The following is a 19,705-nucleotide window of genomic DNA, read 5'->3' on the forward strand; positions in this document are numbered from 1 at the left end:
TAGTGTCCATTGTAACTTCTCCTTTGTCATTTCTAATTTTATTGATTTGAGCCCTCTCCATCTTTTTCTTGATGAGTCTGGCCGAAGGTTTATCAGTTTTGTTTACCTTTTCAAAGAACCAGCTTTCAGTTTCATTGATCTTTCCTTTTGTTTTCTTCGTCTCTATTTCATTTATTTCTGCTCTGATCTTTATGGTTTCTTTCCTTCTATTAACTTTGGGTTTTCTTCTTTCTCTAGTTGCTTTAGGTGTATGGTTGGGTTGTTTATTTGAGATTTTTCTTGTTTCCTGAGGTAAGATTGTCCCTCTTAGAACTGCTTTTGATGTGTCCCATAGGTGTTGGATCGTTGTGCTTTTGTTTTCATTTGTCTCTAGGTAGTTTTTGATTTTCTCTTTGATTTCTTCAGTGATCCATTAGGTTGTTTAGTAACATATTGTTTAGCCTCCATGTGTTTGTGTTTTCACAGTTTTTTTTCTTGTAATTTATTTCTAATCTCATAGCGTTGTGGTCAGAAAAGATGCTTGATATGATTTCAATTTTCTTAAATTTACTGAGGCTTGATTTACGGCCCAGCATGTGATTAACCCTGGAGATTGTTCCATGTGCCTGTGAAAAGAACGTGTGTTCTGCTGCTTTCGGATGGAATGCTCTGTACATAATCAGGTCCACCTGGTTTCATGTGTCATTTAAGGCCTGTGTTTCCTTGTTGATTTTCTGTCTGGATGATCTGTCTGTTGATGAAAGTGGGGTGTTAAAGTCCCCCTACTATTATTGTGTTACTGTCGAGTTCTCCTTTTATGGCTGTTAGCATTTGCCTTATATATTGTGGCGCTCCAGTGTTGCGTGAATATATATTTACAGTTGTTATATCTTCTTCTTGGATTGATCCCTTGATCATTATGTAGTGTCCTTCTTTGTCTCTTGTAACAGTCTTTATTTTAAAGTCTATTTTGTCTGATATGAGTATCACTACTCCAGCTTTCTTTTGATTTCCATTTGCATGGAATACCTTTTTCCATCCCCTCACATTCAGTGTGTATGTATCCCTAGATCTGAAGTGGGTCTTTTGTAGACAGCATATATATGGGTCTTGTTTTTATATTCATTCAGCCAGTCTTTGTCTTTTGGTTGGAGCTTTTAATCTACTCACATTTAAGGTAATTATCGATATGTATGTTCTTATTGCCATTTTGTTAATTGTTTTGGATTTGTTTTTGTATGTCTTTTTTCTTACCTTCTTCTTTTGTTCTTTTGTGATTTGATGACCATCTTTCATGTTGTGTTTGGATTGCTTTTTATTTTTTGTGTGTGTATCTATTGTAGATTTTTGGTTTGTGGTTCCCATGACTTTCATATATATACAAGATTGTTTTAAGTTGCTGGTCTCTTAATTTCCAGTGCATTTTCGGTATCCGGCATTTGTACTCTCCTCACGATTGCGGTTTTTTTTTGTTTTTGTTTTTTTGGCGGTATGCGGGCCTCTCACTGTTGTGGCCTCTCCTGTTGCGGAGCACAGGCTCCGGACGCGCAGGCTCAGCGGCCATGGCTCATGGGCCCAGCCGCTCCGCAGCATGCAGGATCCTCCCGGACCAGGGCACAAACCCGTGTCCCCTGCATCGGCAGGCAGACCCCCAACCACTGTGCCACCAGGGAAGCCCCCGATTGCTGGTTTTGATATATTTATGTGTGGATGATTTCCTACCTTTATGTTTGCTTTTACTGGTGAGCTTTCCGATTAGTAATTTTCTTGTTTCTAGTTGTCGCTTTTTCTGTTCCGTCTAGAGAAGTTCCTTTAGCATTTGTTGTAAAGCTGGTTTGGCGGTGCTGAATTCTCGTAGCTTTTCATTGTCAAATCTGAATGAGAGCCTTGCTGAGAAGAGTACCCTTGGTTGCAGGTTCTTCCCTTTCATCACTTTAAATATATTGTGCCTCTCCCTTCTGGCCTGCAGAGTTTCTCCTGAAACATCAGCTGATAACCTTATGGGGATTCCCTTGTATTTTATTTGTTAGTTTTCCCTTTTTACTTTTAATATTTTCTCTGCCTTTAATTTTTGGCAGTTTGATTAATATGTGTCTCGGTGTGTTCCTCCTTGGGTTTATCCTGTATGGGACTCTGCGCTTCCTGGACTTGGGTGACTGTTTTCTTTCCCATGTTAGGGAAAGTTTCAGGCATTATCTCTTCAAATATTTTCTCAGGTCCTTTCTTTCTCTCTTCTCCTTCTGCGGCCCCTGTAATGTGAATGTTGGTGTTTTTAATGTTGTCCCAGAGGTCTCTGAAACATTCTTTTTTCTGTTCCATGGCGGTGCTTTACACCATTCTGTCTTCCAGCTCACTTATCCGTTCTTCTTCCTCATTGTTCAACTCTGTTGTTTAAATCTCTTGGCTCTTTCTTAAACCTTTCTTGTATCTTCTTGGTCTGTGCCACCATTCTTTTTCCGAGATCTTGTATCATCTTTACTGTCACTACTATGAATTCTTTTCCTGTCTCCACTTCACTTAGTTGTTGTTCTGGTGTTTTTTCTCGTTCCTTTGTCTGGAACGTATTTGTCTGCTGTCTCATTTTGTGTAACTCTGTGTTTGCAGTCCCATAGGCTGCCCACTGGTGGGTGGAGCTGGGTTGTAGCTGGATTGTAGTTCCTCTTGGTGTGTGCCACCTTGTGGGTGCGGCCGGTCTAAGAGGCTTGTGCAGGCTTCCTGGTGGGAGGGACTGGTGGCTGCCCACTGGCGGGTGGAGCTGGGTTGTCCCTCTGGTGGGTAGGGCATGTCAAGTGTTGTGTTTAGAGGTGGCTGTGGACTCAGGAAGACTTGAAACGGTCTGTCTGCAGATGGGTGTGGCTGTATTCCCACCCTGTTTGTTTTTTGGCCTGAGGAATCCCAGTACTATACCCTAAGGGCTGTTGGGTGGGGTCAGGTCTTGGCTTCAAAATGGTGGCCTCCAGGACAGCTCATGCCAATGAGTGCTCCCCAGTACCTCTGCCACCAGTGTCCTTGTCCCCACAGTGAGCCACAGGTGCCCCCTCCCTCCCCAGGAGACCCTCCAAGACCAGCAGGTAGGTCTGGCCCAGGCTCCTATGAAGTCACCTCTTTTTCCCTTGGGTCCCGGTGTGCATGAGACCTTGTGCGTGCCCTCCAAGAGTGGCGTTTCTGTTTCCCTCAGTCCTGTGGAGTTCCTGTGATCAAGCCCCACTGGCCTTCAAAGCCAAATACTCTGGCCTCTCCTCCTCTTGATGCAGACCCCCAGACTGGGGAGCCTGACATGGGGTTCAGAACTCTCACTCCTGTGGGAGAACCTCTGTGATATAATTATTTTCCATTTTCTGTGTCACCCACCCAGCGGGTATGGGATTTGATTGTATCATGAACGTGCCCCTCCTGCTGTCTCGCTGTGGCTTCTTCTTTGTCTTTGGAAGTAGTATATCTTTACTGGTAGGTTCTGGCCCTTTTTTGTTGATGGTTGTTCAGCAGTTAGTTGTGATTTTGATGTTTTCATGAGAGAAGGTGAGCTCTGGTCTTACTACTTCTCCATCTTCTTAGGAAACCAAAAAACTATTGATTTTTAAACTCAGCTTTCAGGTAGGCCATTATGATTTCTTTCTCTGCCTATGTGAGAAAAAGTGTGCTTCCACAGCAAAGAAATGTGGCATTTAGACACTGTTTATTATTTATATTATTTTAAAACTTAGGGCCAACTCTTTTAACAGTACATTTGTACAGTCAGTGAATTTGTGCCCTTTGGTTTCTGGAATGCCAGCTGAGTTGAACCATTAGTAGACTCAGAGATAGATTAGTTTACTAACAGATTGCTCATCCTATGAGGTGTTACATTTCGCATTATTATCTGGAGATATATGGTACAGAAATAGTTTTAAAGGAAACATGTCAGCCCATACCTGAACAATAACTGGCTTAAATTATTTTGTCACGTTACTTTAAATTAAATACTGTACAGATGGACACTCTTGTGCTGGTAGGCGTGGTCAGAGGGAGATAGCGCAAGGGGAGCCAGAACTTGAAGCACTGGTGGGAACTGGGTTAGGAAGGCAGGTGTATAAGTGTTCGTTTCAGTATTTTGCAGAGGACTGCAGCCCTGCAGGATAGAGTCACTTGAGCGATGATTCAAGGCATTCAGTAGTGGGTCTAGATGCTTGCGCTGGGGGCAAGGTGTTGATCAAGGTAAGTGCCCCAGTTGTCTCTCAACAAAGGACTGACTTTTGAACGTGAGGCAGTGACATTTCGTAAGTTTCTTTTGCGTTTTTTCTGCTCAGGGGCAAGAACTATTTAACTAAGAAGTGGTTTGATTTGATCCTGACTGGAGCAAGGACGAGGCTTAACTCTGATGAAAGGTGCAGATTTGAAGATAACAAGTGTTGCACAGATGAGTGAGGGTAAAAGGCATGGGAAGAAGAAAGGAGTTAACATTGGTAGTCAGACCCACTGCAGTGACGGTCCACAAATGCCTGCAGAAATTATTTCACTCTTAAGGGTCAGCATAAACTTACTCTGCTCTGGCATAATAAGAAATACATAAATAATTTGGTCTGTGTCCCAGGTTGCTGGCATACCGCTTCCAAAGCCCTTGGAATCTCAGGAGTGGTAAGAGTGCTTCTGTACCCCCGCCCGGCAGCTTCAGGATGGGGCTGTTGGCCGGAGTAGCCAAGCACGTGATCAGAGGGTGGAGAGATCCCCGTGATCTGGGGAGGAGAGAGGGCCTGGAGACTGAGCTAGCCAGTCTGATTTAATCAGTCATGCCCATGTGATGAAGCCTCCCTAAAAGCCACTGAACGAGGGGCTTGGACAGCTTCCAGGTTGGTGAACACATCTAGGTGCTGGGAGGGTGGTGTATCCATGCCCCCTCTCACGCCTTGCCCGACGCATCCCTTCTGTTGGGCTGTTTCCCCAGTTGTATCCTTCATAGTAAACTGGTGACCGCAAGTGAAGTCATCAGTTTTTGATTTTGTTGTTTTGTTTTTTTTTTTTTTACAGAAAAGAAAGTCAAACTTATTTAATGAAAAACTAGAAATAATAAAAATTAGCAAATACACACACACAAAATATACACACACAGCAGCACTGTGTATTGACTCACGTAGGGGAAAAGCAGTGGTCCGAGACCTCTCAACATGGCTTGTCAGTTAAAGAAAAAAATACCGAAACACACACACACGCATGCGCACACAAAAAGCAACAGAAAACAAGAACCCAATATTTTTCAGCAGTACACTCAATACAGCCAACACAAATTCAGAATTATTTTACAGCGCTTCCTTCCTTAATACAAAAGATGCCCATCTTGGGTGTGTATATATATATATATATTTTTTTTTTCCAGTGGTTTACTGTTGACTTATTTTTAAATATATTAGTGTTACTACATGCGACTGTTTCCTGTATTTAACAGCCTTTCCTTTTATTTACCTTCATGTGCCCAAAGCTTCCGGTTGGTAGGCAGACAGGTAAATTGTTTTCCTGAGTTCTGTGAGTTATCCTGGTGAATTGTCGAAGCTGAGGAGGGAGTCTGGGAGCCTCCAAATTCATAGCCAGTCAGTCACAAGGCCAGGTCGCAGCCTGGGAGGTGCAGCTGTCACCTGGAGCGGGGCCAGTCTTGTTGGACTGAACCTGTGGATTCTGACGATGACCCCAGGCAGTCTGTCAGAAGTTAAGTGAATTGTAGGACGCCCACTTGGTGTCCAGAGAGGTGGAGAGTTGGTGGGTGAGAGAGAAGCCCACACGTGTGGTGTCAGAAGTGTTGTGAGTAAAATTAGCCTATCTACATCACGTAGGGTACACACGTCTGTGTAGGTGCTTCTTTGCCACGGTCAGTTCATAAACTCCGAACTTACCTACGTGCTGTGTCTGCGGGCCCCGTTCTTCTTTCCGTGCCCCTTTAATCCCTGAACAGCACGTTGACTTTCCCGTCTTCTCGCGCGCTCTCGTGTGATCTGTGCAGCTGGCCACGCTTGGCTTTTCTCTAACAGTGTGCTTGTGTACCTCCTGTCCCCTTGGACAGCCTCTCTTGACTGCGAGGTTTGTCTCAGTGGATCCCCGTCCACCAGGCCATCCTGGGCCCTGGCCCTTCCTGCTCCAATCAGGTCCACCGCCACTCACAGCTGGGGACAGAGGTGGCAGAGGTCATCCTGTGGATGGTGTCAGTACTGGGCAGTTACTCTCTAACGAGATGAGAGGGAAGCAGTGTGGCACGTTTGTCATGGCTTATCACCAGCATGATTCTTAACATATGTTTTTATTTTTCATACAAGTACCAAGCATAGTGCCTGGCAAACTGAAGGGATCACAAAATGTTTGTTGAATTGAAAGGCTCAAAACAGCGGTCACAAATCTGTTACCAGAAAGATGAGAATGCATCAGTGAATAAAGACTCAGATGGTCTTCACTTTTTAGTCCGTGCAGATCTCTAAAGGAATGCAGTGGTGCTCAAATGAAAATTTTATGTGACTTTATCCTTTTTAGTGCTCCCAGTGGCCTACTCTACTGTGGGTAAAAATCCAGAAACACTTCACAGGAACACTTTTAAGTATTTTGGTGTTGAGTAAAAAAGGTTTTAAAAAGGCAGAACATCTTATATTTGACTTGTTACTTGCGTATATTCTTAGAAATGGAGATTGTGTAGATTGTCTAATTTATACTGAGTAATGTTAGATTTCCTGTTTTTCAGAGGTGTAGGCGTAAGAATGACAGACCCAGTGTATCTGAGCCCCTCATTTGACAACGTACTGCCTAGCTACTTATTTTTACAAGTAAGTATTTGTAAAAGCAAAATACTTAGTGACACTGAAATATACTTCAGCGAATTATTTGAAATCTAAGGGTTTGTTTTTTCGCTTCTATTAACTTTTTTTTTTGCAGTGTATTTATGTTTTCTGATCTACCTTTGGTTAAGTAGTAAGGAAAAGCTTAGTAATAAGCACTTTCTCTTTTTCTCAAGTGATGAACTACCTTTTCTCCCTTCATTTGCCCAGCGGTGCTTATCGTAGGATAATAAGCATAGTACATAGGGTGAGAAGGCGTGCGCAGGGCGCTGCCGCGACTCCGGCTCACCCTTAGGAAAGGAAAGGCTCCGCCGTGTGAGACGGCAGGGTCTGTGTCATTTCTTTCAGGCACCAGTTCTGAGCTTTAGTTTGAGAACTTCTTCCTGAATGTGCTTTCCTTCCTCTTTCCTACCCTCAAGTTTAATAAATATGGTTGTACTTTTCTTATTATAAAATGTCTGTAACTGCTGTTAAAAAAAAAAAAAACTACTTAGTTTAGCTTATTGTAATGATTGCTTTCCATTTCCACTATTAACCCCTAAATAAAGCACGCAGTTGCTATACATGTAACTGTTCCATGTGTAAGTCTGAGTGAGATTCACATGGTTTACTACTAGCAGATTTTGGTCAGACGGTTATCAATTGCTGTGATATAACAAGTAATTTGTTTTCCATTGTCCAGTTTATGATGTACTTTCATGTACATTAGCTCATATGATTTGTTACAGTCTGCTTGTTAGGTGGCGTTTTTATTATTTTGTTATTAGCAATGTAACATGAAGATACTAAAGGCCAGATCTGATCAGGTTCTTGAATAAGGTCGCACAATTGGTAGGTAGTAGCATCTGTACCCTAACTTAAGCGTAGATGACATTTGCTTTCTACTCTGCTTAGTGTGTAACCAAAAGTCATTTTATAAACCCAGAGATTAATTCTGGGGTGAACAAATAGAAAAACAGATTTACGTTTGTCATCTGATTCTACATTAGTGATGATGTAAACCGTTAGGATGCATAACCTAATATAAAGTCATACACGGTTACGTAGAATCTTCTTCAGTAGTTTCTGCCAGCCTTTTTTATTACTTTCTATTTTTTATTTAATTTTTATTAAAAAAATTTTTTTTAGAGAAACAGTTCCCAAGAGTGCTCTTCTTTTTTTTTTTTAAATTTATTTATTTTGTTTATTATTTATCTTTGGCTGTGTCGGGTCTTCCTTGCTGCATGCGGGCTTTCTCTAGTTGCGGCAAGCGGGGGGCTACTGTTCGTTGCGGTGCCCGGGCTTCTCACTGCGGTGGCTTCTCTTGTTGAGGAGCTCGGGCTCTAGAGCACAGGCTCCGTAGTTGTGGTGCACGGGCTTAGCTGCTCCGTGGCATGTGGGATTTTCCCGGACCAGGGCTCGAACCTGTGTCCCCTACATTGACAGGCAGATTCTTAACCACTGCGCCACTAGGGCAGTCCTGCCAGCCTTTTAAAAAGTGTGGTGTTGTGCTGGGCTCCTTGAATATATTATCACAAGCCTGCACTGGCTGTAACTGAAGAACACTGATACCAGTTCTTGAATGATGTTCAGCAACCTCTTGTGAAGATGAGGTAGTTCACAGGGTGATTGGCTGAATACCTTGTAAGCCCCAGAGTTAGGCAACTAATACTTTGTCCATTCTGTGCGATTATTGAAGGTACTTTACAGAGAGGTAGAATTATATACTTGGGAAAATCCCTGGTGAAATTTGTGGGGTTTTTTTTTTTTTTGATGCCTCTTGCCTTGCCTTTCTCTGTAAACCATTATCCCCAAATCTGTACTGTTACTTGTTTGCAACAGCTAACGTGGGAGCTTCACATTGTGGGTTCCTTGTTGAGGAGAGGCGGTTGTAAAGGGCTGGTGATAATTGATTATTTCTCATGTAGCAGTTGAAGTTACACAAGGATGTACTTTATAAAGTTAATTGGAGTGTCGCACACAATCATTAAAATTACGAATGTGCAATATTATTTGGTTTTTCAAAACCACAAAGGAAACTTTTGATTTGTCTGACCACAATCCACAGAACTGCAGAAACGCCTTTGATGTCTTTCACGATTGAAATGATTGACAGTGAAAGGTTTAATACTTAAATATTTACAACAGCTGTTTTCAGTTATATTATAGCTGCATTCTAGGTTATCTGGAATCAAAAATGGTGCTCCAAAGTTGACCTTTTTATTGCCTGGTTTCTTGGAAATAATTGATTTAAAAGCCAGATGAGGTTGGGTAATCTGAGAGCTTTAATACATGCTGCTGCCTGGACTCTACCACGTGAATGGGCTTTAGTTGGTCTGGCTGGGGTGGGGCCTGGGTCAGGATGGTGAAAAGCTCTCCCAGGTGGTTCTGGTTTTGCAGCTAAGGTTGAGAATGGCTGTAGCGGTAGCAAGGGTGCACAGCTAGCTGCACGTTAGAAGCACCTGGGGAGATCTTAAAAACACTGATGTCTGGCCCTATTGCCAGAAATTCTGATTTAACTATTCTAGAAGACTGCACATTAAAAACAACAAAAGACAGAACTCACCAGGTGATTTTGTCGTGCAGCCAGGATTGAGAAATACTGTAGAGAAAGGTAGTAGATGAAATTGTTTTAGGGAAACTTTGTCATTTAAATATTTAATTAAGCCTCTTCACTGGGACTATTTCATGCTTTCAACTGATTGCATACCAGAAGGTTCTTAACGTATTACGTTGGATTGGAAATTTCTGTCATCTTTGGCCATTACATTAACGTTATCTTTGTTAGGGATGAAGCATCACTATCATCTCTAGATGGGGAATCACTGAATCTTCAGTGGCCACACACGTGTTTTAGTGTCTTTATATTAGAGTTCAGTTTTTAATGTGTCGTGTCTTTACGTCCTCTGATTCTGAAACTTAAAATGATCTCGAGTCACTGATAACAAATTAATTTTTTTTTTCCTTATAGAATTTGCCATCTGCTGTAGTAAGTCATGTTCTGGATCCTCAGCCTGGAGAGAAGATTCTAGATTTGTGTGCGGCCCCCGGAGGCAAAACAACACACATTGCAGCGCTGATGCACGATCAGGTGAGGCCGTCTTCGCGCAGAGCTGCTCTTGATACACTGCCTGTCTCAGTGATGGAGGTGGAAGTATGTGTGACTTACGGAACATTGTGCAGACATTCATAATCTGGTCGATTCGATTCAACCAAAGAGAAGGCCGCTCAGTGATGTTATTCATCACATATTAAGTTCAGTAGACCGTTGTCATTTGTGAAGACTGTCTCAAGACCTTCTTGAATCCCAGATTTGCCTAATACATTTATGGAATAGAATTTTTCCCTCAAATGATTAAGTCTAAATGAAACACTTAAGAGATCTTTTCATGTTCTTAATTACAGGACTTGACACTTTTTAAACTATTCAAATAAATTCTACCACTGAAAGTTAACTTGGCAGCCCGTTATTAAAGTGTCCAAATATATATTGTTGATATATATGCAAATATAAAGATGATAATAAATATATTGGCTTGGCCAAAATGTTCATTCGGGTTTCTCCGTAAGATGTTTTTGGCCAACAGAATACATGCACACATACTGAACGTCTATATGTGTCTGTGTTCTTCTTGCCTTGGGGTTCATAAAAAGCATGATTTGACTTAACTAGTAAAGCCTGCTTCATTGTCACAAAAGAGAAGTCTGTCCTTGGATAACTTTAGCTCAAATGTTACTGCTTTTCCTATGTATGCATATTTGCCGATGTGTTTTCTTGTATCGTGCGCTAGTTTTATCTGTGTTCAGAGCTGTGTGGCCTTGTAACCACTCTGTGCTTCAACTGAGATTCTTCAGCTTGAGGAGGATACGGCCAGTTGATGCTATCTTTCCCGTTTGTTTCAAATTCTGTAAAACCAAATGGTTCCTAAAATGTTTGCACATGCTAGTAGCTTCACCTACAGTATCTTTCTTGATCTAGAGTCAGATTTTAATTGATGGACTGATTAAAAAAATATTGATTTATTCTTACTGTGTGCCAAGTACTGGCGTACAGCAGTAAACCATAGTGACCACAGTTTCCTTCTTCATGGAGCTTACATTCCAGTAAAAGGACACAGATGAGAAACAAATGAGTGAGTAAAAGATAAGGCATATATAGCTGTGGGAGGGGTATGGGATTGGGAATACTGGGGAAGGGAGAGTGAGTTTGCAGTTTGAAGTGGGTGGCGAGGGAGAAGCCCACTGGGAAGGTGGCATTTAAGGAAGACTTACAGGTGGGAAGAATGTACCAGTGAGAGGAGACGTAAGTGCGAACGCTCAGGCTGGATGCTGCCCGACTTGCTGGGGAAACCGGGGTCAGGGTGGGGGACCGTGGTAGTTTTGTGGCGTAGACTAAGTGAGGAGCAGGGTGGGGGTGGGGGAAGAGATCAGAGAGGGGGGGCCGGGGCATGGGCGGAGCAGCTTCGCAGGCTCTTCCGGGACTTCACGTCCGCTCCAGTGATGGGACGCCCTTGGAAGTTTGGGGCAGAAGAGCGACGTAAGCTTGCGTGCTCCTTACCTTGGCTGCGGCGTTGCAGACAGGCTGCAAGAGGGCAGCGGCGGAAGCAGGGAGACTGCTTAGGAGACAGCAGTTCAGGGGCGTCATGCAGGTGGTAAGAAGTTGGTCGGATTCTGGGTGTGTTTCGAAGCTGGGGCTGTTAGGAGCTGTTGGTGGATTGGACGTGGGTTGTGAAAATGAGAGGCCAGTGCAGTGTGACTCCTTAGGTGTTTGGCCAGAGGACCTGGAAGGATGGAGCAGCCGGGTCGGGAGGGGCACGTTTTGCAGGGAGAGATCAGCCATTTAGTTTGGGTCATACTGCAATGCGGTCCCATTAGACAGCCAGGAGGTGGCGTGGAGCAGGCAATGGGGTAGTTGAGTCCAGGGTGCAGGAGAGAGGTCGGGACTGGAAATGGAGGTCTGGAAGTCGTCAACACGTGGATAAAACATGCGAGGCCGTGAGGCTGTTGCGGGCGGGAGAAGTAGAGGAGGCTGGAAGGCGAGCCTTGGGGCTGCGGTGCGCCGACGCTCGGGGCTCGGGGAACCAGGAGGAACGGCCACCGATGCGGCAGGACCACAGAGGCCCATGATGCCCTGGGCGCCGCGCCAGGAAGGGGTCGAAAGGGGACGGAGCGAGCAGCTGGGTGAAACGTCCCGGCGGGGCCAGTGAGGTGAGGCCCGAGAACCCCCTCCCCGTGGACTCAGCGCCTCGTGGGTGATGGCGGTGAGTGGAAACGCCTGCTTGGATGGAAAATGAGAGGAAGCGAAGAAAGTGAATCAGGACAACTCCTTTGCGGGGGCAGGGCACGTTTGTACCGGAGGGCAGAGAAATGGGGCAGCGCTTGGAGGGTGGACTCAGGGAGTCCTTTTTTTAAGATGAGGGAAGTAGCAGTGCATGCTGATGGAGAAGAGCGATTAGAAGGGGAAATTGGTTACCCCTGAGGGAACGGGAAAATGGCTGGAACAGGATCTTGGGGTAGGTGAAATGGGACAGAATTTGATGCACAGTGGCTTTAGATGGTGGCGTGAGACGGTTTATCCGTGGAAGTAGGAGGTAAGGCGGAGGATATGGGCAGAGGTGTTGGTGGACTGGTACACGTGGTGGGAGACTGGGAGTTGGCTTCTGTTGTTCCAGTTTTCTCTGAAAAGGAAACCGGGTCTTCAGAGGGGAATGGGGATGGGGAGGGGGAAGGGCAAGGCAGGGGGTCAGGGGTTTGAGAAGACAGGAAGTGTCGACCTAGGATAAGGAGTGAGAATGGCCTATGGATGTGTCATGAGAATTCAGTTGTGTCCCAGGGCCCCGTGAGTACAGCAGTCATGGATTTAGAGTGAGATGAGTTGGGCTAGTGATGTGCTCTTTGGCTGCGTGGGGGGGATAGACAGGAAGTTGGTGAAGGCCTGGGTTTAATCACAGCTGAGCTTTTGTCCCTTGGATGTGTGAGAAACAGACGCACGTGAGTTGAGGATGTATATAAGGGAGTGTATGTAACGTGCCGTAGAATCTCAGCCGGGTGAAGAGCAGAGCAAGGACACAAGAATAGTGAGGGCCGTGTATCCGTTGTCACTTTTCTAATTTAGCTCAGATTTATACAGCAGTAAAAATGCTTATGTGCCTAGGAAACTCAGCGGTTTTCTTCCTAGTACTAATTTATAGATAAGAAACAATTGCCTACTGAGGTAAGACTTTCTGGCATGGAAACCTCCATGAGGCTGATTTAGCAAAAGCCTTTCTGCTCCAGCTAATTTGCCTGATAAAAGATAAAGTATTTCCCACTCTCGCAAGTGCCAGATGTTGGACTTTTATCTGGTGATACATTTTCTGATCTATATTTGATGATGCTTAGGACTGTCAAGGGATTTACAAGCAATCTTGCACAGAAAATAGTTGGAAATTGTACTGTGTCAAGGATGAAATTGTAACTTTTCCCTTTCATTAGTGCAGATAACTTTAATTGACCGAAGACTTCTGATGAAAATTGTCATTTCTTACACATTCATATTTGACACTATTAGAATTTCTGAAACATTCACAATGTCACAAATGGGTATAAAAATATATAAATATAAAATTTTGTATTTTCAGTAAATACGCTGAAGGCCTAAACCTGTCATCTCTGCACTATAAATGTGTGTGTGTATGTGTGTGGAAAATCCATACACTGTCTGTATGCTCTTCGCATATACATAGACACTTGGCAGTAGCACTAATATAACCTCAATGAGCAGCCTTCAATCTAAGAAAGATCTCCAATAGAAAAAGGTATTTGTCGTTTAAATATCGTGGAATTGATATCCGTGGTTCATTAGAGGAGATACACTTGCCTATTGACTTACACTGCTCTTTGTCGAAAAAGAATTTAAGGTGGTAACAGTAAAAAAAAAAACAAAAAAAAAAAACTCTTTAGGGAAAAAATGCATTAAATACCACCAGTGTGTAAAATGAACACAAAACAGAAGGGTTCATTTTATGGAATTGTGGTATTTAATGCAAATCATTTTTCAGTTTTCCTGAAAGCTCAAATGTAAAGATTATATGCTTTGAGGAAGTGATAATTATCCCCCTCACTTACGGTATGATATTTATTGTGTTTGCTTAAAAGTATATTCACTCAGAGGTATTTTCTGCTCTCCAGTAAGAAGTCTTTCCAAAGAGAGGCTGGATATTAGAGGTGTGTGCATTCTCTGCTGGTTTTATAACGCTGTGTGAAAACAACCACACAGCCTCGGTGGCACTGCATCACCTCCGGAGTCTGGGATTCAGTCGATGGCCGCCAGCCTGACTGTGGCACCTGGTCCCTGTGGGTTGGCCGGAGTTTCTCATCGCCTTGGATGGGCTCACTCACTTGGGTTAGGCTCAGGTTGGCTCAGCTGAGGCCACTGGAATGTCTTGCCTCTGGTCCCTGCATCTCTTGCCCTCCTGTGGGACTAGGGCACTAGCAGAGCAGAGCGCAGTAGCTGAGGGTCAGCAGTGGCGGAGGACAAAGCAGAGCAAGGCTAGCGTTCCGCATCTCTCCTTGCATCACTCCTACTGTCATCCCATCAGCCAGTGCAAACCAGGTGGCCGAGCCCGACTCGGACCAGCCGAGTGTTGCAAGGTCAATGGCAGAGGGTGGGGATACATGGAGACTTGAAGAATTGGGGCCATTTAGGCAATCTCGCAGCGGGCCAGCACCCAGGAACCTGAACAGAAATATTTGAGCCAGAATTGAATCCCAGATTTTGTTAATACTTTCAATTTGTCATTGTTGTTGATTTTTGTTTGTTTGTTTGTTTGTTTGTAGTTAAGCAGAATTTTGTATAAGTGAGGCTTCCAGTCTTGTACTTTTGTAAGAGCAGCCTTCGGCCAGTGCAGTTTCTCCTTCACTGTAGTTACAGTGGAACCTTATTCTGGTGGTTTTTGCCTACTTTTCCAGTTCAGCTCACTTGAAATGGGTTCCCTGTCCGTCGAGGTATTAACTGGAACTATGCCGGCCGCTAAACCTGGTGTCACATTCAAGAACATAATCAGCAAATCTTCAGTATTGTAGTCTGTGCAGTCAATGCGTACGTCACAACAAGGAGGAACAAAAGCAAAAAAAAAGTACACTGAAACGTTTACATCACCATCTCTGCAGAACATTTCATAGTATGTTTTAAAATACCATGTGACTATCACAACTCATTCACAAAACTGTAGCCTCTTTATTGACTTTGACTTAATCGAAGTGTTCCCATGTAAAATTATTTTTGAACTACTACCAGTGCAGAACATTTGCTGTGATATACAGGCTTCTATTTTTGTCTTTAGTTGTCAGAATTCACATGAATTTTGTTACATGTACGTATCTCAGAAAGTATTGGGATGAGGATTGATTTTACAAGTAACATTCATCTGTATCTCAGAGGACCAGAAGGCAAATGTCTCAGAATGTTAGTTGATGCTCTTCCAGAGGTGAGCAAGGCACATCAAATTGGCGATTTTTTAATATTTATCTCAAATGGGTATTTTAAAGTTTCTTTAGAAGATTGCAAACACTGCTTTTGCTTTTGAATTTTGCGGATTAAAAGTAGATGGGCATTATAAGAAAATTATCTATCAAGATTGTGTTCTTTAAAAGGTAAGACTTAAGTATTGGGGATAGGAGGAAAGTGGGGAAGACTATAATTGTTGTCTGTTTTTCTCATTATTAATAACTTTCATGACTGCTTTGGATTTTCACTTTTTTATGTGTTTGTTTTTTTTTTTTAGGGAGAAGTGATAGCACTGGATAAAATATCCAACAAAGTAGAAAAAATAAAGCAGAATGCATTATTGTTAGGGCTAAATTCCATCAGGGCATTTTGCTTCGATGGAACAAAGGCCCTTAAGCTTGATATGGTTAAGGACACAGATGGTGAGTTAAATTTTATCTTTTCAAGGCTTTTATAATTGGCATTTACAAACAGATTGTCAGATTTTGCTACCTATGTTCTAGCCCCTAAATATCCATAGGGCCTTGGCATGGATCTAAGGTATTTTGCCATAATAGATGTCTTTTTGCTTTTCATCTCATCTTTGAATATCAAGTTTTTAATACAGAATCAAACCTCCAAGACTTGGTCAAACTCTTTGTTCTTAACCTATTTGTTTTATTTTATTTTATTTTATTTTTTTATTGAAGTATAGTTGATTTACAGTGTTCTGTTAATTTCTGCTGTACAACAAAGTGATTCAATTATACATATATATACATTTTTAAAAAATATTCTTTTCCATTACGGTTTACCACAGGATACTGAATATAGTTCTTTGTGCTACACAGTAGGATCATGTTGTTTATCCATTCTATATAAAAGCTTACATCTACTAACTCCAATTTCCCACTCCATCCCTCCCCCAGCCCCTCCCCTTTGGCAACCACAAGTCTGTTCTCCATGTCCGTGAGTCTGTTTTGTAGATAGGTTCATTTGTGTCATATTTTAGATTCCACATTTAAGTGATATTATATGGTATTTGCTTTCTGACTTATTTCACTTAGTATGATAATCTCTAGTTGCATCCATGTTGCTGCAAATGGCATTGTTTCATTCTTTTTCTATGGCTGAATAGTATTCCATTGCATATATGTACCACATCTTCTTTATCCATTCCTCTGTCAGTGGACATTTAGGTTGTTTCCATGTGTTGGCTATTGTGAATAGTGCTGCTAGGAACATAGGGGTGCATGTATCTCTTTGGATTAGAGTTTTCTCTGGATATATGCCCAGGGGTGGGATTGCTGGATCATATGGTGGCTCTATTTTTAGGTTTCTGAGGAATCTCCATACTGTTCTCCACAGTGGCTGTACCAATTTACATTTCTGCCAACTGTAAGAGGGTTCCTTTTTCTCCATATCCTCTCCAGCATTTGTTATTTGTAGAGGTTTTAATGATGGCCATTCTGACCGGTGTGAGGTGGTATCTCATTGTAGTTTTGATTTGCATTTCTCTAATAGTTTAGCAATGTTGAACATCTTTTCATATGCCTACTGTTCATTTGTATTTCCTCTTTGGAGAAATGTCTATTTAGGTCTTCTGCCCATTTTTTGATTGGGTTGTTTGTTTTCTTTTTGTTGTTGAGTTGTTTGAGCTGTTTGTATATTTTTTAAATTAAACCCTTGTTGGTTGCATCATTTGCAAACATTTTCTCCCATTCTGTAGGTTGTCTTTTCGTTTTGTTGATTGTTTCCTTTGCTGTGCAAAAGCTTGTAAGTTTGATTAAGTCCCATTTGTTTATTTTTGTCTTTATTTCTGTCACCTTGGGAGACTGACCAAAGAAAACATTGGTATGACTTATGTCAGAGAATGTTTTGCCTATGATCTTTTCTAGGAGTTTTATGGTGTCATGTCTTATGTTTAAGTCTTTAAGGCATTTTGAGTTTATTTTTTGAGTATGATGTGAGGGAGTGTTCTAACTTCACTGATTTACATGTGGCTGTCTAACTTTCCCAGCACCACTTACTGAAGAGACTGTCTTTTTCCCATTGTATATTCTTGCCTCATGTGTCAAAGCTGTGTGATTGACCGTAGTTGTGTGGGTTTATTTCTGGGCTCTCTGTTCTGTTACATTGATCCATATGTCTGTTTTTTGTGCCAATACCATGTTGTTTTGATTACTGTAGCTTTGTAGTATTGTCTGAAGTCTGGGAGGGTTATGCCTTCTGCTTTGTTCTTTTACTTCAGGATTGCTTTGGCAATTCTGGGTCTTTGATGGTTCCATATGAGTTTTAGGATTATTTGTTCTAGTTCTGTGAAAAATGTCATGAGTAATTTGATAGGGATCACATTAAATCTGTAGATTGGTTAGTATGGCCATTTTTTTTTTTTTTTTTTTTTTTGCGGTATGCGGGCCTCTCACTGTTGTGGCCTCTCCCGTTGTGGAGCACAGGCTCCGGACGCGCAGGCTCAGCGGCCATGGCTCACAGGCCCAGCCGCTCGGTGGCATGTGGGATATTCCCGGACCGGGTCATGAACCCGCGTCCCCTGCATCGGCAGGCGGACTCTCAACCACTGCGCTACCAGGGAAGCCCAGTATGGCCATTGTAACAATATTAAATCTCATCCAAGAGAGCATGGGATATCTTTCCATTTGTTTGAATCATCTTCAGTTTCCTTTTTTAATGTTTTATAGTTCTCAGTGTATAAGTCTTTCACCTCCTTGGTCAGGTTTATTTAGTATTTTATTTTGGGGGGTGTGATTTTGAAAGATATTGGTTTTTTGTTTGTTTGTTTTGACATTCCCTTTCTGCTATTTCGTTGTTAGTGTAAAGAAATACAACTGGTTTCTGTATGTTAATCTTTTATCCTGCTAACTTCCTGAATTTGTTTATCAGTTCTAGTAGTTTTTGTGTGGAGTTTTTAGGGTTTTCTGTATATAGAATCACGTCATTTGCGTATAATGACAGTTTTATCTCTTCCGTTCTAATTTGGATACCTTTTATTTCTTTTTCTTGTCTGATTGCTGTGGCTAAGACTTCCAATACTATGTTGAACAGAAGTGGTGAGAGTGGGCATCCTTGTCTTGTTCCAGATTTTAGTGGGAAGGCTGTCAGCTTTTCACTGTTGAGTATTATATTAGCTGTGGGTTTGTCATAAATAGCTTTTATTATGTTGAGATATGTTCCCTCTGTACCCACTTTGGTAAGAGTTTTTATCATGAATGCATGTTGAATTTTGTTAGATGCTTTTTCTGCATGTATTGAAATGATCATGTGGTTTTTGTTTTTTCTGTTGTTGATGTAGTGTATCACATTGATTTCATATGTTGGACCATCCTTGCGAACTTGGGATGAGTCCCACTTGGTCGTGGTGTATGATCTTTTTTATGTGTTGTTGGATTCAGTTTGGTAATATTTTGTTGAGAATTTTTGCATCTATATTCATCAAAGATACTGGCCTGTAATTTTCTTTTTTAGTGGTTTTCATATCAGGGTGATGGTGGCTTCATAGAATGTCTTTGGGAGTGTTCCCTCCTCTGCAATTTTTTGGAAGAGTTGGAGAAGGATCGGTAAGGGTTCTTCTTTGTATGTTTGGTAGAATTCACCTATGAAGCCATCTGGTCCTGGACTTTTGTTTGTAGGCAGTTTTAAAATTACAGATTCTATTGATATTTCACTTCTAGTGATCAGTCTGTTCAAATTATCTATTTCTTGATTCAGTTTTGGTGGACTTAATGTTTCTAGAAGGTTGTCCATTTCTTCTAGCTTGTTGAATTTGTTGGCATATAATTGTTCATAGTATTCCCTTATGTTTTTTTGTATTTCTATAGTGTTGGTTGTTATGTCTCCTTTTTCATTTCTTATTTAGTTTATTTGGGTTCTCTCTCCTTTCTTCTTGGTGAGCCTGGCCAGAGGTTTGTCAATCTTGTTTATTACCCTTTCAAAGAACCAGCTGTTGGTTTTATTGATTTTTTTCTATTGTTTTTAATCTCTCTTTCATTTATTTCTCCTCTGATCTTTATTTATACCTTCCTAATGCTGACTTTAGGTTTTGTTTGTTCTTCTTCTTCTAATTCTTTTAAGTGTTAACCTATTTGTTTTAGTTTCATATTACAGCTCAGAAAGCTGAGATTTGAGACAAACCTTTCAGTTTTATGATTCTTCATTTTTCTTGAAGAATTGGGGATATAGAGCCAGAAGGGAAAAACTGGCACATATCTTGTTTTGGAATAAAATAATACAGTAGTTAAATTGCTCTATTTCTCTCTCTTTGTCTCTATTTCGATTTGGTTTCATAAATTATTCAAGAAACTTGCATATTTTAATGAAGTAATTAGCATTAGTTTCTCTAGAATGTTCATTGATTAAAGATGCTATTTGATTCATGATGACTTTTTAAAAAATTAATTTACTTATTTTTTAATTTTCTTTTATATTGGAGTACATTTGTTTTTTTTTGCGGTACGCAGGCCTCTCCCGTTGCGGA

At 41.7% G+C, this 19,705-nt stretch overlaps 1 protein-coding gene across 4 annotated transcripts in view; it reads left to right on the forward strand.

The window, feature by feature from the left end:
- Positions 1-19,705, forward strand: part of NSUN6 (NOP2/Sun RNA methyltransferase 6) — an 87,258-nt gene that overhangs the window by 36,747 nt on the left and 30,806 nt on the right. For all 4 annotated transcript variants that reach the window (XM_029236409.1, XM_029236408.1, XM_029236407.1 and 1 more), the window contains 3 exons: positions 6,674-6,755; positions 9,718-9,837; positions 15,512-15,656. In XM_029236409.1, the coding sequence (XP_029092242.1) occupies positions 6,674-6,755; positions 9,718-9,837; positions 15,512-15,656 (347 nt within the window). The remainder of the gene's footprint in view (positions 1-6,673; positions 6,756-9,717; positions 9,838-15,511; positions 15,657-19,705) is intronic.

The sequence above is a fragment of the Monodon monoceros genome, unplaced genomic scaffold (assembly GCF_005190385.1).
Source record: "Monodon monoceros isolate NGI ecotype Baffin Bay Population unplaced genomic scaffold, NGI_Narwhal_1 Super_Scaffold_21, whole genome shotgun sequence".
In the NCBI taxonomy this organism is placed as follows: Eukaryota; Metazoa; Chordata; class Mammalia; order Artiodactyla; family Monodontidae; genus Monodon; species Monodon monoceros.